At 44.0% G+C, this 23,906-nt stretch overlaps 1 protein-coding gene across 4 annotated transcripts; it reads right to left on the bottom strand.

Moving 5' to 3' along the window:
* Positions 1–5: 5 nt before the first annotated feature.
* si:dkey-174m14.3 (uncharacterized protein LOC563117 homolog) lies at positions 6–23,103 on the bottom strand. Of its 4 annotated transcripts, XM_034579746.1 has the most exons (8): positions 22,993–23,103; positions 22,774–22,811; positions 13,119–13,323; positions 10,305–10,466; positions 9,423–9,489; positions 7,314–7,421; positions 6,827–6,907; positions 6–3,274 (listed from the first exon to the last, which is right to left on the bottom strand). In XM_034579746.1, the coding sequence occupies exons 3-8, from the start codon at positions 13,214–13,216 to the stop codon at positions 1,862–1,864; spliced, it is 1,929 nt and encodes a 642-aa protein (XP_034435637.1). In that variant the 5' UTR covers positions 13,217–13,323; positions 22,774–22,811; positions 22,993–23,103; the 3' UTR covers positions 6–1,861. The 4 variants fall into 4 exon arrangements, with proteins under 4 accessions (XP_034435637.1, XP_034435638.1, XP_034435636.1 ...); XM_034579747.1 differs by lacking the exon at positions 22,993–23,103 and having other exon boundaries at positions 22,774–22,920; XM_034579745.1 differs by lacking the exons at positions 22,774–22,811; positions 22,993–23,103 and adding an exon at positions 22,263–22,545.
* Between the last annotated feature and the right edge of the window lie 803 nt (positions 23,104–23,906).

Here is a 23,906-nt window from a genome sequence, read left to right as displayed (position 1 = left end):
AGAGATGACTGCATGTCCTATATATTCTTATAAAACCCCTGCTTGCAAAGGATGTTTAATACAGAGGGTGGAGTAAAAACAACTGATTATTGATCAGTCCATGGATTATGTTCACAATAAATCAATATAAATGTCTGTAAATACCAGAAAATTGCATTCCCCCCCCCAACAAAATCTTAAATTATCTCATCTTAAGTCAATTGATTTAAATTGGCTGCCAGGAAAATAAATGTGTTAATCTGGTTGAGTCAACACAATTGTTCTGATTTCACTTTCTCAATATGAACATTTTCAGATATCCTTTGTTTTCTATAAAAGGAAGTGATATCTTTGGGTGTGGGACTTTATACCAAACAAAATGTGACTGTTGAAACTTGGGATTGACATTTTTCACAGTTTTTTTTAACACTTGAAAGAATTAAAAACATAAATATCATAAACTGGCACCATTCTAGGTAGGAGCTGCTATTTTAAGGATGAAACATAATGATGCTTCAAATGTTAAACATATCAAAGGCAAATATACTCCATACCATACTATGCTGGGGTATTAGCTATTATTCTATTATTCAGAGTGTCAAATATCATAAATAGTTGGCACAAGATTAATTTCCTCTGTCTGTCATTTTCTTGACGATGCAAATCTGGGGAACACAAATCAGCTTTCTCTCTGTTTTAAGTTTGCTGATCTTGGCAAAAACAAATCATTCTCCACTAACCTACTTCCAAATTCAAAATTGTAATAAAGCAGGGCTTCATACAGTGACTCAGCAGGCACGCACCACATGGCTGCAGCAATGTGAGTGATGAAGGGTCTGCCTCACAGTTCAGTCGCTCGACTTTACGCTGAGCAGACGAGTCATTATCTCAAAAACAACTGATCACAGACGACGCTTGAACACGATGTCTCTCGCTTGCGCTCTCACATTTCAAAACCCCACACGGCTGCACGAGAACATGAAAGGAAGGCTCCGAGCTCATATGTGTAGTTTGTGCTTTAATAGGTGAATAAAACAACCAAAATATATAAACATGCATTGTCGTCAAAGAAACAAACTTACAGTGGCTTAATGGGGGGGTTGTGGGCATCCAAATCTGAGGTAGAATGGGGGAATAAGAAAACCTTTCCGTGAAATATAGAAGAGCAGAAATTATGTAATACCGACTGTTCAGACAGATCTCAATACGTTCCATCAATAACAATATAACACTCATCAATACTGTCAAGTTCAATCAACAGAGGAAAACTAAATGTATTGTTCATTTTAGTGATTCATTTGTTCTCTTAAGTTTAACACTCACATTTAAATCCTCACAAGGCCAACGCCGTTTCAGTCGATTAAAAAATAATGACTGAAACTAATCTAGAAGTCAATTGTCACTTAATATACCTCTCTGAGTTTTCAAATATAGAATTGGCAGTTTTTTCAATTTATGTACAAGTTCCAGGTTTATCAAGATTTGTTGGATTGTTTTTGGATGTATCTCTTGCTAACGGCCACATACAAAATATATCACTCAATTTGTAGTTACAAGTATATATTTATACATGTGTAAATTTAAATACATAACAATACAAATGTAAGTGCGGCTTGAGCTCCACTTCTCAAGTCGGCCCAATTCCAACTCCCCACATGACTATGTCACTATACTTGCTCTGGACAGTCGTGGTGTAATCTGTCGCAATCCACAAGCTTTTAAATAACCAGCAATAGTAACAGGTTCTTGGTGCTGAGTTATTTAACTCTTGGTTTTTATTCAAACCATGTTCTTCCAAAGTGGTTCTGCTCTAACAGAAGGTGCACACCAGGGCTGTGGGTCTAACACCCTGTCAAAGAAGGAACCTGATGGGAAAAGTCCTTCAGTTCAGAAGAGTTCCATAGAGCTGGGCCTTGGTCAGACTGTCCTTCCTGGAAAGTCCCAGCGAGCCAAATGTTTGGTTGTACGGAGGAGGAGGGGCTGGAACCGGTGGTGGCGACTGGCTCGGCTGGGCTGGCAGGCTGTGCATCTCCACTTGGTAGTGCTGCAGCTCTGCGGCCATCTCCATGGACCTCTGGTGGAGAGACTCGGTGGAGCTGTTGGGGCTGGGGTCAACGTAATCCGTGCCCTGGCCACCAGCTGCCACGTTGCCCTCCCTGTCTTTGGAGCTCCCTGAGTGGTAGAGGCTGTGCTCTGACTCCTGGCTGTCCTCGCTTCGGTACAGGTGGGCTTGGCTGTGTGCCTGCCGCAACCCTTGGCTGCATTCGGGGCTGGCGCTGGCGGCCACCCACGCAGGGTCCATGGCGCCCGCTCCTTGATGATAAAAGTCAGCCCCTTCCTGGAAGCTGCTGTAGAGCGGCCCAAGTCGAATCTTAGCGGGCCGTACAGAGAAGTGCTGCTCTGAGAAGCTGTAAGGTGAAGCCCGGCCCGGGCTGCGGTGGGTGTGGGCACTTAAGTCCTCCACGCTAAGTTGTCTCCATCGACCAATCAGCTCATCCTCCTCGGGGGCTAAGGTACTGCCTCGACGACTGTCTCCGTAGGCTACACTTGGGGATGACGAGGGAGGGAGCGGCTCATAGGGCTCACTGAAACAGGAGGACATGGTGCGGCTGTAGACGGGCGAGCTGCCGTTCTGATGGTGGCTCAGCTCTGTCTGCTGGAAGGGATGAGCGTTGGCGAAGCCTCTTGGACTGTCTCTCTCCCAGGATGAGTCACTCTTTCTCTCATAGTCCCCTGCATCTCTCCACTCCATGTAGAGGGAATGGTGGCGAGGGGAGGAAGCTACACTGCTGGGAGGGCCGTTGCCTTTGTCCTCAGATCCCCCTCCACTGAAGCTGGAGTAGGAGCTCGACCCTGCACGCAGTGTGGCTTGGAACTTTGCGAAGTGCTCCTGGGAGAAACTGGCCCTCAACCCGACAGATCCCTCCTCTGGATTGCTGTCGGTGGAGTTTTGGGGCCCATACAGAAGCTTCCTCTGACCGTGGAGATCCATGCTGGGCCTCCGCTCACGGTGCCGGTCATCAGGGCAGTACAGGGCCGTGTCGCTGGCGTACAGGTCAGATTTGTAGGCGGCGCGGAGCCCCAGACGCCCTCCTGGGCCCAAGCTCTCCAAAATAAAAGCTTGTTCCTGGGTTTGGGGGCTTGGAGAACGGGAGGCCTGGCTGCTGCAACAGGCCTCGTCTGGCTTCTCGAGTACTTTGGCAATGAGGGAGGCCGGGACAGTGTCCGGATAGGTGTGACAGAGCGGAGAATCCTCCATGTGCATGGTCAGTCGCTCCTGAAAATCCGCAGGCAGCTGGAATGTCAGAGAAAAGAGAAGGGCAGGGAAATATATGTTTACAGTGTTGCTATAAATGCTGGATAATTCTCATATGATAGTCTGAGCACCTTATTCTCATTGGTTGGTTTGGAGACCCTGTGGGAAATTGGCCCTGAACATCTGACACTGTCTGTGTTTTGTAGCTTGGTACAACTGTTGGTGGATGTGTCTCACCGTGTGCTCAAGGGCAAACTTTCTGGTTTCACACGCAAAAATGTTCTCTCATGATTACACTTTAGTGGCGTCAGACAGGACAAAACCATTGAACATAAACTGGCTATAAAGAAGACGTATGCCGTATTCGTATGCCTTTTCAATTGTTCTTTCTTCTCATGTATTATTTTGTATTTTTGTGTATGTACAGATTCTGCAAAGTTAAAAAGCCCCAAAGTCAGGGGTAAAAGGAGCTCCTCTCCCCCACAGAAAAAAATTGTGAAGCTCCTGAAATACCTTGTCAGTAATCCGCATGATACTTCTGGAAATTAGTGACAACATTCGTTTAATGCACACGGCCAATCGGAGCATTTATCAGGAGGGAGGGTCTTAAAGAGACAGGAGCTAAAACCAGTTGTTTCAGACAGAGGCTGAAAAGAGGAGCTGCAGCAATGGACAGTCTGAGGAAAGTGTTTCCTGAACATTAGAGCAACTAATGTCAACTAATAACACACATTAAAATTATAAACCTAACAATGAGCATTATGTGTCTCCTTTAAACCGAAGAACATTTCACTGCATCTATACTCGATGAGTGCATATCAATAGAACGATCTATTGCTCTCATTACAGTATTATTCTTGATATGTGTCTTTTTATCTAGTTTCTGCGCTATGTGTGTCAGTATGTCATATAGTACAGCGGGTGATTTATATAACCACAGCATGTGTGTTTGTGAACACGGTGGGGAAAAGAAATTAATGGATAATTTTCAGTGACAAGAGCCTCAAGAACAAAGAGATATAATTTGAGTGAGAATTCAGGAGAACTCAGTCACCCTCCTTGAAAGGAAGAAAGACATTGTTCTATTCTGAGCATTTCTCAATAAAAAAAAAACCCTTCATCCAATATCTGTGCCTCTCCATAGCAACAAGCATTAAACCAACTGCAGCACATCATCAACAGGGATCTAGTCGCTTGTTCCTAATTGGCAACGAGAGAAGAGTTAATTATAACTTAGTCGATAGAGAAAAGACAAACTCCTCAGAGAATATATACGAATGCATTTATTAACAGTTCTATCGCAACTTGGACCAAACTAAAAGGCACTTCATTACAGTCCACACATTTTTACATTTGTTTTGAACAAGATCACAATTAGCTTTTATGTGGCATTCAGAAACTCGAGCCCGGCTGTTTTTTATCCATCCCCTTTTTCTGTGCTTGTTTTGCAGCAAAACAAACGACCAAAGCACTTCAGTGGGCGCTGAAGAGCCACTGCACTCCTCAAAATGCTGCAGCACCATTCATCAATACGCTTTCGATTAGCTTCCACCCACAGGAGCAGCGGAACGATGGACATACACTGAGTGCATATATAACCTCTGACCTCTATTATGTTTGGCAGTGAGCCTGCGGAACAGTTTTTCACTCCATAACAGATCCTATACCGCTTAAAGCCAGCGAGTGCAGTCTTTGTGTGGGGGGGATGCGTTACGTAAACCAAATGCAGTTTGCATTGACATTTCCATTCACCTATATGGGTAAAACAGGGGTAGGGGAGGGGGGGGGGGGAGTGCATTCTTTTACCTTTTGGACGCACGCCAGCTTTAAAATCTACTCGTGTCACATGGACGAGGCACAAGGCCCAGGGCTGACGCAGTAAAAAGTGGTGCCAAGCTGGTCTGGTGTTACAACGCTCATCAATACACACACGAATCTCCTCTCACAAGCACAAGCAGGGAACCATGACAACGCCGTGGAGCGCTCTGTATTTACAATTTGACTGATATTGTCGTTTTAGCTGTTTGAATAGTTTAAATATTAATGATCTATCTAGTAATTCCAGAATTCTCTTTCTGTCTGTCCGTCTGCTCAGGTATTTTTTTTTAGAACCGTTCATCTTTTCTGCTTCACACTCCGCATGTGTATTGTTAAGGCCCAAGAAAATTCATGGTTGAATATTGTGAGATCGTGATACGTTCAATATTAACAAACGATCAAATAAACAGGCAAACAGCAATACGGATAACCTACAAGGACAGCACCATTCTGCCATTGAAAATCCAACTGCCTACGGTTTCTTCCAGCTCATACCATTAGCACATTCCACAAACCTCTGTTTGTATGTGGCTCGAGGCTACGTTCGATATTTAATAATCTTTGAATAAACAGGTGACCACAGCGCCCGGTAACAGCAGCGACTGGGACTCATCAACGTAAGCGACGTGGATCATGACAACAACACCTGCTTCACAACAGCTCTTTCAGCAGCAGCGGTGGAGCAGCGTCCGGGTTCAGCAGCAGGTCTACTTGCCGTGGCTTAATAACTGCAGGTCACAGTAAGTTTCAGAAAGCAAACTGCAACCAGCATTAAAGGTTCAGTGTGTAAGATTTAGGTGAAAGGGATCTATTGGCAGAAATCTTATATAAAATGATATTACTGCTGTTTTCACTAGTGTGTTTCATCTGAATTATACTAGTTGTCGTTTTCTTTGGCCTAGAATCAGCCCTTTATATTTAAATACTTTATATTTAGATCTGGAGCAGGTCCTCTCACTGGAGGCAGCCATGTTTTTTACAGTAGCCCAGACTGGACAAACTAAACACCTTTTGAGTTTTTATTGCAAACAGGCAGGTTTACAAACGACGCTGCTCTACTTCAGCAGAAAGTTTCTATACCTGGTTGGGAATTACAAAGTGTAAATTAAAATATGAAATGACAGATTTATTTAGTATGGTATTATTGTATTTATTGTATGAGTGCGTATATGTCTTACTGGCGAAGCTCTATAATATCAGCTACAAACTTTTAAAAACCTTGTCTCACTCCCACCTCTCAGGACTCAGCAGAGGGTTATTCTGCCCTGGAAAAAATCACTTATTTCTCTGCCCTTCCTGCTGTGACCTGCAGTCGTCATTGCTCCGCAGAGTCCCGTCTCTTATCTCCTCTGCTTCACAGAGGATGAGATGACCTTCAGTTATAGTCGAGACAGCACTTTTCCCCCCCGTCTCGTGTCATGAGGTGAAAAAATCCAACTTAGCGCCGCAAGAGAAACACTTCACTCACATCTCCTCTTCTCGCCCACAAATCACAGCCATTCTACCAAATATTTCTGGATCCCACTATATTGAAAGATGATTGGTTTTTTCTCATGTATGAAATTTCTTGAGTAAACGTGTAAAGTTGGGGGCAAAAAGCTTGAGGCTCAAATGGGTCTTAGCATTTGTTGGATGAGAGAATTTTCTACTTAAACTGATTGAACTCTGAATAAAATCAAAGAAACTGGTCAAACAAGAGTCAGACTTTGTTACTCTTTGATTTGAGTCTGAATAAAAGATGAAATGACATTTGACAGTCATACAGAGACTCACCTCAGAGAGCTGGGCCCTGTAGAGAGACTTGTTGCACTGGAGGAGCTGAGCAGCCAGGTTACAGTCTTTTCTGTACAGCTCCTGTGGAGAAACAACGTGACAGCAACAAGACGAGAAAAGAGAGTCAGGAAATAACGTCGCTGATTGTTTTTATGGTCTCCGCTGGAGTGATATCCCTTTTACTTCTACCCACAAAATTTGACATTTCCTCCTAAGAAGTGTAAAACTAAATCTGGCTGTTAATTACTGCAAAACATCATCTGTTCATGATCTGTAGCTTCCATGGTGATACTCGGTTTTCTGGCTTTTGCTTCTGTGGCATGTCAAAGAGCAATAACAGCCAAAGTAAGTGATGATGTTTGAAAACGGTTGCTGTGACCAACTGAGGCGATGCTAAATGAAATCATCCTAAATCAAGATACTTTCTGTTTCACTCTCTGCGACCATGTCTACTTTAAAGATCTTTTTTCACTGTTCTCTCACGTACATTGTCCTCTTGCAGCTTCTCGATGGTGAGCTTGGTCTCCATCAGGTGGTTGTTGAGAACGATGATCTCTCTGCTCAAAGCTCGCTTCTCGTCGTCATGGTGCTGGGACTGACGCCAACAAGAGAGGAGATTTAGAAACAAAAACAAGCGTAGAAATAGAACTACATTTACAAACGGTGTGAAGCTGAAAAACAGTCATCAGAACTTACATACAGATTTTACTAGGTCAGTTTGTTTTTTCTTACATACTGAGCAGATTTTTGATTGTTGGCTCAGGACAAAACAAGAAGTCTGTTACCGTAATGAAGCATTTGTCAACTTTCCTGTTCCAGATTCTACAAATAAAAGTTGCCACTCCCTCAAACACACCTCAGGTATTTAATGAAAATTCATCCAGAAGAAGTCACAAGAAATGTGGGACATTTTACTACTAAAACTACAATCCTGAAATCCTCATGTAACGGACGGTAAAACATGAAATGGACTTCATCGTCAGCTAAAACAGATAAAGTCCCTTCTCCTCAGGGAGAACGTTACAGCTGCTGGTTTCTTCAGCTAATAGTGAAACATCTGAATGTAACAGCGAACAAAGACTATTCTACTGTTTCAGCTTAATTCTGTTTCACATGAGACACCGTAGAGAACAAGAAGTCCATAATTTAGGTTTGCACCAAACATCAGAGGACCGTCTTTCTTTAAACTGTACATCAGCTGCAACTTGTGTTGAAAATCCTGAATACTACACTGGCGTCAAATTCTGTCATCGTAAATAAAAGGTTTTAAACTCATCGATAGGAGCTCTTTAAAGAGCAATGTGATTTTTTTTCTAATTGAATTTAACGTTTTTGGTTACTAGAAAGAAGTCACTAGTGAACTGAACTCTCCACAGAAGTACATATTCCCACTTTTTTAGATAAAGACAGAAATTAATGGTTTGTTTTATAGACTGTTTACAAAGATGGGCGACATGACAGCTTTTGAAAAGTGAAGCCAGATCATCTTAATCACCCCCTGGTGGCTGACTGCAGTAGTCCATTCTCTGTTTGGACGGTGACACATCTTTGTTCTTCAGGCTCTGTGCTTCAGCAGATTCAATTTGAAATAAAACACTTGATTTTGAATTTAAGTACAAAGCTTTCATTTGAGCGTGTTTACATGAAAACATACAGCAGAGAGGACAGTGCACGAGATGAGCCCTTTAAACATAAGGTGCCTATTAGCCACTAGGTATTTCAAATTAAATGATAATCTTTTATTTTATTTCTAATGTAATGTACAGTCTGCACTGCGCTGGACATGTTTTCCGTTGAGCAGAACTTTGACTCAGAATTTCCCTCAGTGGAAATATTGTGGCGCTCTATCACCGCTTTTATCTGTCTTGTAATTACGTTGTCTGTAGTTGAGCGGGGCCACGGGGTCAGATGGGTTTGTGGCACCTCTTGAGAAAACAAGCTTTCATGATTACAGAGAGACTTACTCATCACCTCTCACCCATGAGGAAGGAATATACGTGAGATTAATCAATAACAGCAGAACAGAAAAGAAAAAAAACTGGTGGCCATTATTAAAAAGAAATTATTCTCACAATAAAGCCGTTTGACCTCTAGCTCCTTATTATCTGTACCTGGTATCTCACGTTGTCATCACGTTGACGATGAGCGATGTGATTATTATCTTGTGGCATAACAGACAACCTTTTTTCTCGGCTGTCTGTTCAGCAGAGACACCTGATGGTCATGCAGTGTTCTCAGGCTGCCGGCTTAATTGTATCTTCCCATTGGCAAAAGCAATGTCTGACAAATGAAGTGAGGTGCGCTGCACTGGGGAACAAAGGCTTCGCTATCACTCTGCCACTGGAAGGAGGACAGCCAATTGTAATGAGCCATAATTAACGTCAGGGGCCCCAACAGCGAGGCATTCATATTCAAATAGGCTCTGTAGCAACTCTATAACCCCATGACTTGCTTACATGCTTCTTTTTCTTCTACGTCTACGAATAAGCATTGGAATTCATAGGTCTGGATTCAGACACACAGTCTCACACACACACACACTCTCACACATACACACACTCTCTCATACACACACACAGAGGCTTTAAACACTTACATTTCTATGGATCTTTTCCTCCAGATCTTGGTTGATGCGCTGCAGTGCTGAGTAGCTGCTTTGTATTCTAAACGACACAATAAACAACAATGCTCATCCGCAGATATCTGCTTGTACACACACACATACACACACTGTACATGTGTATAGTGTAACAGTGGGAGACCTCGCCAAGAGGAGAACAACCACCTCAGTGTACTGATGAGATAAATCACAGGCTGTGGTTCCAGTTTACAGCTCCTGTGACCTCACACTACTGATATGATGATTTAGTGAATGCTTTATTCATTTTGTTTTGTCTTGTAATGCAGAGATTGTACAGGACAATGTTTGGGCAGGTCCTTTGCAACAGGGGAGGCAAAGCAGGTGATTACCTGGGGCCTCGAGCTGTGAGAGAGCCCCCCCCCCGAAATCCTCTGATTGTCTGTGTGCAGGAGGTACCATCGTCATAAACCCCCTGACGAGGCCCCTGGCTATCTAGAGGTTTGGCCGAAGACTAAAAATCTACAACGTAAATGTGTGTGTATGGTGTTTCTAGGATGGTGGTGGGAGTTTTGGACTTAAACTGAACAAATTTACTACTTATTTATTATTTACGTTTCATTAAAGCGCCATCATGTTTGTGGTCTTGAGGTACATTTCAAAAAGACACTGTGGTTTAATGGTTGAGATTTGATACACAAAATAAATACAAATTCAGGGGACTGATATCTATGAGAATGTGCAGTTTATGGATCCAAATAAAGATCCAGATCTACTGAATCCAAATGTGGTTTCATAAGGGGACTGTTGGGCCTTGGCACTCGACTGAGTCTTCTAGTTCATTTGGGCTTTTGGTTCATTTTCATGAGTAAAGTGTTGAACAGTGTATTTGGGGCCAACCTGCGCAGCTTATCGGTGAACTTGTCCAGCTCCTCCTGTGCTCGGCGCAGCTCTGTCTCCAGGTACTGCCGCGTGGAGTCGAACTCGCTCTGCAGCAGCTCCAGCTTGTGTGTTGTGTAGGACAGCCTCTTCCGTAAGTCCTCCTTCTGCTCCAGCAACGAACTGTGCACACACACACACACACACACACACACACACACACACACACACACACACACACACACACACACACACACACCCACACACACACACACACACACACACACACACACACAGCAGATGCTTGTTCTTAGGGCATATGGTGAGGGAGACGAGCCTGTAACTTGGGCATATCCTTATCTAAATGGACTTATAAGGGTCCATATATCTTTTTAATGCGCCCCTGAATGGCCGTGCAGAAGTGATGAGAACATCATGAGGGGGCGATAAAAGCAGAAAAGTTGTGTGTAAAAGTGCTTTGTATGAAGAAAGCATGAGACCAAAACACAGATCTCTAATTAAGAATCCCGGCGAGGGTCCAGGGCTCTTTCTCTTTTCTGTATTAAAGCCATGCAGCACATCACACAGAAACCCAATCATCAGTGAGATTGGCCCCACGGACGGAAGAGAAAAAAAATGGATGGTGTAATCTTTGATGAAATATGAGCCAATGAACTCTAATACATCACATGAATAGACTGTGAAGGCTCAGATTTACGGAGCAGCGATACCCCCCACATGTAATTCAGCGAGACAGCACAATGATGACTATTTTTAAAGTATGTGCATTACCTGGGCTTCAATCTAATAAAAGGGCAAGTGTGAGTGGGAGAAGAGGAAATGTCTGCCGCCGTGATGTATCTGAGTGTGCACGGCCGGGCTTAATGGACCCTGTATTGACGGACAGATGGAGGAAGGAGGGTAATGACTCTATCTGCCGCCAGATAACAGATAGCAGGGGAGAGCGGATGGAGATGTGGTCACCTTGCTCTTTTCACTTCCTCTTTTTGTCTCTTTTAACGAGATTATAGATGCAGCCGGCGGTGGTGGTGGGGGGCGGGGAGGCGGGGAGACGGGGAGACGGAGACAGAATTCAGGTGCGAGTTCGTTTCGGTGCATTTTCCAGGTGACTAAGTGGGGGTGTCATCCACTTTTCGTCTCATTACTACGCATGGTCATCTTTTAAGCAATCAGGGGGAATGAGAGGTAGACTGGGTCCGCCCACATTTTATACAGAACTACGTCAAACCATTTCTCTGTGGATATGTTGAAGTTTTTAGATTTTAAAAATGTTGTCATATAAAAGAGTTAAACTGGATTATTAATCTCAGGGAGTCACACAAACATTTGAAATACGATTTTACTGACATGTTAACACTCTACCCAATGGATTTAATGGATTAGCCACGTTTGCTCTTGCGTCTGTTGCTAACATGAGGTTTGTTTGGTCACAAGAATATTCCTAGATTGACTTGAAGATGCAGCAAATGATGAGATACGTGTATTTCTCAGAAACGAAGCTGCTTGAGAGGCAATAAAACCCTCAGTGGTTGGTGATAACTTGGACTGCCAGTGAAAAAAACAACTCGTTTGGCAGCAATTCCTCCTGCAAGACGACAAATTAGGCCTTTTTTTTTTTTTTTTTTAATCGCTTGTGTTCTCAATATGACAAAGTACACGGTGCAGGATTAAGTTTGGGCAACTCATTTCACTTTGGTTTATGAAATGTGGTTTTCATGAGAAACAGAAACGTTAGGAAACAGGCCACAAGGCACAATCCGGACACAACATCGACGCCAAATCAATGTCAGAGGTTTTAAAGGCACCACTATCCTCTCTAAAGCTGTTTCAGGCATGAACTCTAGGAAAAGTCCAGAGACTTGGGTGTGGATATTATCTGGGGTTTGTCTCTCGCATATGAAAGACACAGCAGGAGTTTGTCAGAGTCCGACTGATTCACAAGCTTTCTTCGCCAACGTGTTCTGGCACCTTTTTCATCCTGAGATGTTAGGATTATTTTTGCTCTTTTTAGTTTTGTGTCCGTTTCATGAAACGCCATGAACACACCCACTCGCTTGTTGTCATTTTCCCAGACATTTTCCCGCTGTATTCTCACACGGACCCAATCGGATGTTTTCTGGACATTTTTTGACCACAGCTCTTCTCGGGGTTTACAGAGAACTAACTTATGTTTCTGACTTTTTGTCCTTTATATTATTTTTCACTCAAACAATTATAGGTATTTATGCCTCCAGCAGCTTTGCACCAAGAACTGTTTTTCAGTCGCGACTAAATACTCAACATAATACAGCTGATAAAGTGAAATTATAAACTCACTCCACACCCTGAATGTTGTTTATTGTTGAGCCTCAGTTTACACAGCGAGCCGCAGCATCTACAATCAAGTCAGTGAGTGAGAAATACAAAACGATTCAATGTACATCTCCACGGACTGGATGGCATTTGAGCGCCGCATTACCCAGCAGCCCCCACCTCCTCACCTCCTGCTTGCCTTTGATTGGCAGGTATTAGCAGGGGAATACAGGTGTTTGTTGTTTGATGGAGGATGATTTTACGTGAAGTAGCTCTAGGGATGAAAAATCCCCCATTAGTGACCTCCTGTGCGAACGGGCGCTGACTCAGACGAAATGAGTGCTTTCATTCCGCCGAGATGAGATGACGAGGCAGCGTGACTCCCGGGCCCAGAGAGAGGCGGCATGAGGCTGCCTGGGCGCCACTGGACGGCGAGAGGGGACACCTCGTGGGCGGATGAGCGGACAAACAGATACAAACGAGCACGGATGGATGGATGGCGTCTGACAGGTTCACTCTTACCTCTTTTTCGGATGTTTGCCGCCATTTCGGGGGACTTTTAAGGCGGTTTTGCCAATGTATATCTTTTTCATGGTTTGTCTGTGTTCCTTCCCTCTCATGTGTTTATAGGGGTTGACCACAGGGTGCCAGCATGTGTGTTCGTTTCCCAAAGGAAACCACTTAAGTCTGGCCTGCGGAGTTACTGAGCGCTCTACCTGTGTTGACCCTGCCGGACAAAGCAAAAGAACAGGTTGGCAATTAACTACGGTTCAAGCAAGGAACCTGTGTGAAGGACAGAGTCGATGTTCATGTTACCAGATATTTTGCAATCACAGTCACTTCGATAGCAAAATTCCTCACAGTTTTATCTTTGGAAGGGAAAGAAACACTGAAACAGCAGTGAACTAAATCCAGATTAACAACCCATTTTGAAGGTTAGCAGCTCTCCGGATGGTACAATGCATAATTCAACACTTGTAAAACAATTGCTGATGTAGTTTTTGGAATAATTTTTATACTGGTTTTGTTGGGGGGGGGTTGTACTTTCTTCTTCACAATATCACACTAGTAGACACGTTTACACGGACGCCAAAATTCCAATACTCACCCCATAAAAACTGTATTTTCTGATTAGCTATTCAAGCCTTAGTCAGGAATATGAATGGAATATTCTATTAGCAACTGGTGCAAACATTATAATCAAAATCATGTCTTATTCTGAATAAGGTCAACAGCCGCTCTGCTATTTCCTGCAAAGATACAGAGGAAGTGGAAATGAAAGAATCAGACGTCAGTGTTAAATGTCAAACTTTGGCCTCAGTCCTTCAGATTTAAAGTTCAACAATCACAATATCCAATATTCTGATTAAATGAAATGTTTCATGCTTTCAAACCACCTGATTGAACTGTTTCCCTCAACATGTATTCAACATTGGGATAAACTGGTGGGTTTTAATACCCATAAAAACCTGTTATTTCTCCATTTTACATTCAAACACTAATCTGAGATCTCTGCGAGTGTGAGCTATTGGTTTCATCTGATTTCAAACAACCCGACAACTGTCACCCGGGAAATACATGAATTGTTATTTTCTTACATTTGGGCCTTGTCCAGCTCAAACCAGGAATACAGAAATAGCTTTAATGTAGAAACCCATCACCAACAATAAGAGGCTGATGGGGAACATGTATTGTTACGGCCTTTAAAATAAAATAAAATGTATTTTTGAGTTTTACGGTTACAATTACATCCTTTCTTGACACAAAGCTACTTCCTAACACTGGTGGTCAATGCAGGGAATTTGTCACAGGCAGATATCAGATTTAATCCCTTTTGCAACATCTTCATCTCCTTTACGTCCAAACACATTAGCTGAAACCTCCACCCGATCCCAATGACAAGCATGTGACAAGGCCAATACATCGTACGTCGCTTCCTTTCTGAATATTTCTCCCCCCCACACACACACACACACACACACACACACACACACACAAATGGTGCGGCATCAAAGCCTGATCAAAGCCGCTCTGATCCAAGCGCCGGACTGTCCACTCGGAAAGACAAACACAGAGAACAAGAATGTAAAAACCAGACATACAGAGAGACGTGTTGGTCCTCTGACTCCCAGTCGTTGGGAGGTGATTTATGCTGTTGGCAGAGGAGGCAGAGGAGACGTGTACTCCTCCAGATGGTGACAGCTCACCACTGCCACTGGAGCCTTCACTCCAGCTGCTTCCCTGTGAGTCATAGCACACCAGCTTTGGATGTGTGTATGTACGCATGTGTGCAAGATTAGGTGGGTGTGAGCTTGTCTTTGCGTGACCTGTAAAAACTGTGATGTTATACATGGAGCACAATACATGTGTCTTCATGTTTATTTGCTCTGGCATGAGTGCGTACCTGCACGTGTCTGTGTAATTTCTATGTGTGTGTTATTGCTGCAGCAGCTGCTCTGCCCATTCAATCCCCGTCGCCTTGGGATGAAATAAAACAACACTATCGCCCATTAAAGTAAAAAAAAGAAAAGAAGAGCTGTTAGTTTAGCGATACGTCTGCAGGTGTCAAAACCACACTTCCTCCCTCGCTCTCCTTCCCTTGCTTCTCCTTCCGATCCTCACACTGCAGCAAAAACCACAGTCGGGGCTCGTTCAGATGGCGCTGCCTGCCACCCACTCGTGCCACGCTGACATTTGATAGGAACTCAGAGCATTGAAAAGGAGAGGAAGGGAGAGGTGGAAAAGTAGAGGACGCCAGCTAGAGTAGTTGCGTTTTAGCCAAAAGACAGGGGGAGAGGGAGAAGCCAAATTAGAGAGGAAAAGCAAAGAGTGTGGGTGTGACGCCTCACTGAAAATCAGCTCAATCCTCTCCCCCTCCCTGCCTCCATCCATTTCTCCCTTTCTGCCTTCCTGGTTGCATCCACCTTGCAGACAGATTGGCTCTCAGGAAAAGCCCTTATCACAGGCCCAGACCTCAGCGTCAGAGCGGGGGAACCCGAGTGGCTGACTCATCCAGCAGCAGCAGCAGCAGCAGCAGGGATAGAAAGCGAAGAAGATGGTCTGCCCTGTGTGCCTTCAGATTAACAAGGCAGCTAACCTGCAGCAGTCACTCAGCCCAATGACAAGTGCAGTATGACTCAACCACCTTATTGGAAAAAAATCAACCGTCAAATGAAGGTGCTGTTCTGTGAGTGTGTGTGTGCGGGGCATTGGTTTTCGCAGGAGCTGACACCTTAAGCCGTGTTCGGACATCACTTTGGGGTAAAATCCGGAGAATTGGTTTGCTTTTCACACATGCACAACACAGCGGGAGGTTCTCTGCACAGACGTGTTCACAACAGCAACAAATCCTCTGCATTATTCAGTTCAGAGGTGGAAGCGACGTATCGACTCCGCTGCGGAGATCACGTGATTTTCTTGAAAACACACAGACACCAGTGTCGTCTCTTATCACCACAAACACGCTTGACATATTTATCTTCTACGTGTATGACACCACTTTGTCACCGGGAGATATTAGTTTTCTTTTCGTTTGTTTGCGTCTGTTGCGTGTTGGAAGCGTCATCAACCCGCCACTTGCTCGCGGTAAATCCAGCGGGGGATCCCTCGCTGTGTTCTCACACCGACTTCTCCTGGATGTTATACTAGGAGGTATTATGAAGTATGAAGGCATTTTATGTTTTTTTATGTTTTTTTACGTTTGAAGAAGTGGTCGCCATTTACTTCAATTGTATTGGATTTGGCCGCAACGCTGTTTACCCCCCCCCCCCCCTCCATTGGCATAGTGGTGGGTAGATAAGGAGTGAATTTTCATTTTTGGGTGAACTATCCCTTTTATAGATTAAAAACCATAGCAACAAAACTCAACCCAAACCAGAATCCAAGCTCACTCACTAAAACTCAAACCTTTAACTCAATTTCCAAACCTTCTCATTATTGTATGCTACATATCAACGGTTCTAAATTACTTTCGCTTTTTAGTTTGTAAGTGAGAGGTTGATAAAATCCCAAATCTGTCCTCTCTCCTTAATTCACTTGGCTCATTTCTTTGGTTTATGACTTGTTGGCTGAGCAGTCATTTATATTTGGCTCATTCTCACAGAAAAATAAGGCCAATGTTTGTCTTTTTCAGCCACAACCAAAAGGAGACAGGACGGAGAAGCACAGGCAGCTTTAAAAAGGGTTCGGCTCACACACACACACACACACACACACACACACACACAGAACGCCGCCCACCATCACAACATATTGTTTACAAGTAGAGCTCAGATGGACAGGTAGTGATTAGACACAACAAAAGAAACCACCTCTGCAAATCTGCTGGTCTGCAGTGCACTGCTCTGTTTCCACGTATCTGTGTAAGGTAACACACACACGCACACACACACACACACACACACACACACACACACAGACCTTATAAACTCACCAACAATGAAGCCATGGAGAGGACATTTTCGAGGTCCATTTTATTTTGAGCCAAGAGAGGACCTGCAGATGTTTGAGAGTTGAAGTTTTTACTCAACGCTGCCTCTGCAGGCTGGAGCAGGTATTATGACAACATATTCACATATACAATTTTCTGTCTGTATAATAGATTGAATTGCATGCAGCCCCACAAACAGAACAGAATGGGCTGCATGGGCACTGACAGCACAGAAACACAGTCCCGGGGACTCTCTCAACCCCCCCCCAGAGGGATGTGTTTTGATGCTCCAGGTTCCGACAATGGGTGGGATTCAAACCAGACACCTCAGGTGCCTGAACCCACCAAGTCCGCTTTGCACTGGGAGCTCTTCTCTGAGCACTTATCAGTCTTCACTTTGGCTGTCGGACTCTATTCCTCAGCCTTTTAATCTTTCCTCTGGGTGCTGGGTCTTCAAAGTACAACAAGTTGCCTACGGATCAAACACACAACCATAAAATGTCTGAATGATCCTGTTACTCCAGTTCCTTTCCACTTGGCCACCATGACCTGGTCCCAATCTTTCCGTTGGACAGCCCCCAAAGGAAAGAGTCAAAATCTCTTCAGATGAAGCAAACACTCTTCATCTAATTAGCTCAGCATCGCAGAGGACCACTTAGAAGTTCTGAGGTTCCATTTCTCTGAGAGGCATAAGTGAATATTGAAGTCTTGCAGTCACAGTAAAGAGATAAAGACATAAATGCTGTTGAAATGGACCCGACCAGCTCAGGGATTTAGCAGTTTTGAGGTCAAAGGTTGGATCATTCTGATGCTCATTGAATTTTCCATTGTCAAAAGGAAAAAGTCAAACGCTCCAAGAAACCAAGCTCGAGTGTTCCTGGTCAAATTGCTGATGGCGTTAGAGGACCACATTGTTTTGAAGTCTTCGGTTCAATCCCCAGACACTGCACTGAAATTTTAAATCCATCTCCTAAAATGATTTTAAAATACTTGTCAAAGACTCAATATTGGAAATATGTTTTATTTTTTAACTAGCTCAGGGATTTAGTTTGAACCTTTTGAGACACACATTTTTTAAGTCCAACACCCAGAGATTCTGACTAAGATGAAGATCTGCTCTGTAGATTTAAGGTAATCGTTTAAAAATGTTTAAAGCACTGAAAGATCCATAATAGAAGAGTAGTCATTATTATATTTGCCTACTACATCAATAGATGCTAATATAAACAGCATACACGATATATAGTTATTTTTGGTATTTCAAGGTATATATTATTAGCGTGCAAAACTATATAATTTTAAGACTTAGTTTCATGACATCGTGAAGCAGCGTGGGATCATGGGAGTTGTTGTTCTCTTGAGGCAGAAATCATGTTCCCAGATGAGGTAACGTGTTAAAGTTTTATTAACCGTGACCAATACAAACAGTGGAAGGAAAAACCTGCATGCTGGCTAACTGGCTATCGAGTTTTTCCTTCATCATACATTATTTGCTCCGGAATCCGGAGAGACGAGCAAAGTCACGGGTGAAGTGGCTATGACGCAATCAACAGGCAACCAAAATGTATTCATGTCTCAGTCCCACCCACAGGATGTGGAGGTCCCCTCTTAGACAGGGCGGCAAGTCGCCCCATTACAGAATTGTATTACTTATGGTCCACACTTGGCGAAGTGCAACGGTCCCCTGTTGGCGGGGTAGTGTTGTTTGTGAGTGTGTGCGTCCGTAAGTGTTTGCCTCACGCTCTTAAACACGGGCGGCGGCTCTGATGTACTTACTGGTCCATCCATGACTCTCAAGAGGCATCCTAAAAAGCCTCAACTCAGGGGGATGCATGAATGGAGCTTTTATATAAAAAAGAGAGACTATGCGGGGAAAATATAGAAAGCAATATAGCACTAACAGCTTTCCAGCATACCGCCATTAATGTAGTGTTGCTAAAAAAAGGACTCGTAATCTGTGACCTCCAGCTTGAGATCATCACAGCAACAGACATTTTCAAGAGAACATTAATTTGTGGGGAAATAAAAAAACTCTCACAGTTTGATACTGCGCATCCACTGTGATTTATATTTAAAAGGTTTATGTTTGGTTCAATGCTTTAAAAAAAAAAAAGTTCAACAGTTTGGGAAATACGCTCAGACTGTTCAGTTTACTGCAGAGAGTTATACAAGATCACGAACAGCTCGTCTGTGTCTGTCAAAACAAAATCCACAGAGCAGTGTTTAAAAATGAGGAGTAGTAGTTTTACAGGGATATGCTAACCTCACTAGCTTCATATTTAGCATACAGGCATGAGTGTAGAAACAGAAAGACAATTGTGTTGTTTTTATAGTTTCTTGTAGACATTTTTGTATGAATCAGGCAAAAAGAAATAAGAATGAATATTGCACATATTAATATTGGGCCTTAGAGGTTCAGGTAGACGTATTTCAACCTTTAGACAGCACCACGCTGTGAGTTTCCCATTGTTTTCAGTCTTCATGCTAAGCTACACAAACCATTTCCTGGCTACAGTGCAAGAAGCATCACGGCCCTGACTCAACACATCCTGTGAACTTCTGTGTAAAAGCTTCAATTCGAGTCAAATGGCCAAAAAATTGAGTTATGCAGTGAAGCCCTTCAGACATTTATATGGTCGACTGCTTCATCGTCACGAGGAATAAATCCGACCTGCATGTGTCGGACCCCTGGTGCTGAAGAGGGCAGAGGGGAGCAGAAGTAATGGGGTTGTTGAGGTCCTAACAGGGGTTAAGATAAAATACGCTTAATGACCCCCAGAGGAGCTATCAGTGCTCCAGGAGACAGAGGCCTGGAGACAGAGTGGGAGAGAGGGGCTGACCGTGCGAACCACAGAGGAGAGATGAGAGCATTAGTCTGTTACACCAACACTGTCCACTTAGGCAGATTAAAACTAACTTCTAGCCTCTTCAGACCAGTCGCGTTCCCACAGCACTTACATGTCTGCTCGGGCTCTTATCCATCACCACTTCATCTCAGATAAACGTCCTGATTCATCCGGGACGACACAAAGGGTTTAATGCGTCTGCTTTGTATCCATAAGCGAAATGAAAGAACGTGCGTGTTTGATCGGTTTGTATATACTTGTGTATACTTAAGTCCTTTATTAATCTTGTCATTACTTGGTCCATCGACCCTCAACAGCTTTGGGCACAACCGCGCAAACTGTAATTATATTTTAGACGAGCAAATACAAAATAAATAAATAAAATGAGAAATATACAGTATTATTACTATTAACAAATACAAAACACTTTCTTCAAGATCACATCTGACAAGGAGGTTATGTTTCCACCCCCTGTCCGCTTGTTTGTTTGTTGGTTGGTTTCTAAGCAAGTTTACGTTAAAGACTACTGAACTGATTTCTATTTAACTTAGTGGAGGGATACAGTGGTCAGGGTCAGGAAAGAACTCATTGAATTATGGTACTGATACGGATCAGGGGGCGGATCCAGGCATTTTTCAAAATCTTCTTTGATTTCTCCGAGAATAATTCATGATTCTTGATGAAATTTTTTTTTTAATTTGGTTAAGATCCAAATAAAAGTCCAGCTCTAGTGAACTTAAATGTGGTTTCATGAGGGGAGTGTTGGATGAATGTGAAATGTAATTTTTGAGGAAACTGCTCCTGAATCTCTTCTTATAAACTATGTCAAACTTTGTTTTCTTGCTACTCAGGGACAACGTGTCATCATCCCTCTTTCAATGAGCAGCAGAATCATTTTTTGCCATTCATTCCCAAAAAGCAGCTGCTCCCTTTTTTTGTTAGTTTCAACTAGTGTCGATCTAATTTCTAGAATAACACACTTCAAATTAGTTCGAGCAGAAGATCAACGTTTGCTGTTTGCCTGAATATTCTGTCTTTAAAAACTCTTAAAAACTTGAAATGAGCGAGATCTGCTCTGCTCTGCTCTGCTCGGCTGTGTAAGCTCCGACGCTCTGATGTGTCTCCATGTTAGAATTTGCATCTCTATCTCTGCCACAGGGCCCCCGACGCAGGAGCCCGGCCAAGGGAGGGACAGGGAAGAGGGGGAGAGGGAGAGAGCGTGAGACAGAAGAGACGAGAGATTTCAGGACATTTCATCATTGAGTCTGGAAGGCGTCTCGGAGATGAGGGGTGGGGGTGGCTGGGATGTAAGGTCAGACTCTCAGGTGGAGGCAGCTTCCTGTTTAACCTCGTCACAGAGGCCACAGGCGACCTTGTTTCCTCTTAAGCAAAAAGCAAGGAGAAAAAAGCACAGGACCCCCCCCCCCCCCCCTCTCTTATCTCGGCAGAGCTGCTATAATTCAATTAAAGCTGTGACACAGAGGTGAGGACAATTGATGCCTCGTATTGAGAAACACCCCCGTCACATTAATCACCCCTCATCCGCTGGTTAAACGGCTTTTAAACTCTAATCTGCCTGAAATCATGGTATTAAGAATAATAAGGAAACCGTCAGTAATCAAACACAAAAGAGAGGAAGCTCGGGATCTATTTCCGTGCCAGATTAATAATGGCCCATTAGTAATATGTACTAATTAAAATCTACAGTAGCACAATGAGGAACGAAAAGGAAGAAGAAGAGCGAGAGAGCAATGTTTGCCTCGCCGCCTCGATTTCCTGTGTAATGCAACTTTAATCAGAAAAGTGGGGAAGCGCTTGCAATTTTTGTAATGAGCTCATTAAAAATGTGTTTGTGCAGGCGCATGAAGGCATCAGCTGTGTTATTACGTGAAGATTTTAGACGAAAAAAAATGCACAAAACAAATACACACACAAAAAAAATCACTTATTACAGCTGCAATTAGTTATTCATATATTGGTAAAACAGGGAAAATCGTGAATAATTGTTAGAGGTGCATTCCGACAGGTGACAGTCCAAAAACATGCAGAGGCGTATATGTGTTGCAGCATTAATGTATTGAGGAGTAATTTTAAAAGCCCTATTGATCGATCCCTGAGAGAAGACGCTTTTTGAGTAACGCCACACAAACACACTGCGGTGCATTTCAAGCCGAGACGTTTCCTGCCACCAAAGAAAAACACCTTTTTTCAAATCTTCGACAAACTATCAGCAAAGCAGATCCGTCCTCCCAGCGCTGCATTAGTACACAGAGAGCATGAACTGACAGTGCGAGTGCAGCCACATCACATACAGATGAGCACACATTCACACACAGAGAGGCAGAGACAAAATCAAGGCAGCTTTGTAATCCAAATCAAAGATTGCAATACCTTCCACGCACGCAGAGCTTCATCCTGGAGAGATTCAAAAAAAAAGAAAAAAACGTCCTGCTCCCTGCAGCCTCGCCGGGGAAGCGGGAGAAAACCCCTCTTTCTTCTGTGTGCTATCTGGATTGGTTTACCCAGCTCTCCCTTAAAGCTCAGAGAAACCCCAACACATGCACACCAACGACGCCACCCCACCACCACCACCACCACCAACGCTGCTGTCGCCACCTCCAACACAACCACGCCACTCCAGCATCAGCACCAGCAGCACCAGCAGCATCAGCAGCTGAGCCAGGGGTGGGGGGGGGGAAGACAGAGGGAGTGAGGGAGAGAGACTGTGCAAGAGTAGAAAGACAGGAGAGGAAGAGTGGGAGGGAAGGAGCTTAAAGGAAGAAGACAGGGAGAACGCGGGGGCGTGATGATGGAGCGCTGGAAGATATGTGCACAGAGAGAGAGGGATGGAGAGAGCGGGGGAGAGAGAGAGAGAGAGAGAGAAAGAGAGAGAGAGGCTCACCTGATAGCGTCTATGTTGATCATCTCTTTGTCAGGCACCTAAAAGAAATGACAGCATGTTAGTGGATGGGACCCGTCAAACTGACCCGGGAGACGCCAAGTAGAGACTCACTGCAACACACACACACACACACACACACACACACACACACACACACACACACACACACACACACACACACACACACACACACATTGGAAAACAAGAAATGAAACATACATATTCAGCAGGCACACTCTCCGTTTCCCTCTGTTTTTGTTTATGTTTCCTCTCCTCTCTCTCTCTCTCTCTCTCTCTCTCTCTCTCTCCCTCATTCGCTCCTTCCTCCCCCCACCTCTTCCCTTCCCCTCGTGTTCGTGAGCAAGCCTGTGCAACGCTCATCAGACTGCATCCCGGCTGTCTACATCTACACTTACACTCGAGGTGAGAAGAGAACAATCATATCATAGTGTGAGGGGAGAGGGTGAGAAAAGAAGCAGGGAGGGAGGGAGGGAGGGAGGGAGGAAGGAGGGAGGGAAGCGGAAAAACCTCCATTGCAGCCAGACTGCAGATACATGGCAAGCCCCCCCACCCCCCCCCTTGAGGGATACCAACCGCAACTCGATATCCCAGTCGAGGTGCTGGATCGAAAAAGAGTAGGAGGAGGAGGAGGAGGAGGAGGAGGAGGGTGAGAAAAGAGACGGAGGAAGAGGGGAGCTGTAGGAGAGAGGGGGGGAGGTGAGGGGGAACAGGTGGTTCAATCTGTTGAATCTTACATCTCAAGTCCCAAGCTGTTTGGGAGAATACGTTTTTTTGAATATACCAGTCTGCTGCTGGCCCTCTTTCTGAACACAATGAATTATGCATCATTTTGAGAATATTCCCCCAGAATTCTCCTCTTCGTTCAGGTTTCGGGTGCAGGCCTGACGGAGCGCGGCGTCCGCACTGCTGTGCTAGCGCGTTCCGTGATTTGGAAAAGGCGGGAAAAGTCGGGTTAGCCCATCTGTTGTGGGGAATAGCTAATGAGGGAGGCGATTGCTGCAGAGGGACGACTTGATCTTCAGAGTCAGGTTTGTCAGTGTGTCGAAGAACAAACGTCTTTATTTAAGACTGCAAATGTATTGGGGCGGCTCCAGGAGCGGTGAAATCTGATT

Source organism: Hippoglossus hippoglossus, chromosome 24 (assembly GCF_009819705.1).
Source record: "Hippoglossus hippoglossus isolate fHipHip1 chromosome 24, fHipHip1.pri, whole genome shotgun sequence".
NCBI classification, from domain to species: domain Eukaryota; kingdom Metazoa; phylum Chordata; class Actinopteri; order Pleuronectiformes; family Pleuronectidae; genus Hippoglossus; species Hippoglossus hippoglossus.
Note: the sequence above shows the minus strand (reverse complement) of the source record. Positions and strands in the feature narration are given on the sequence as shown.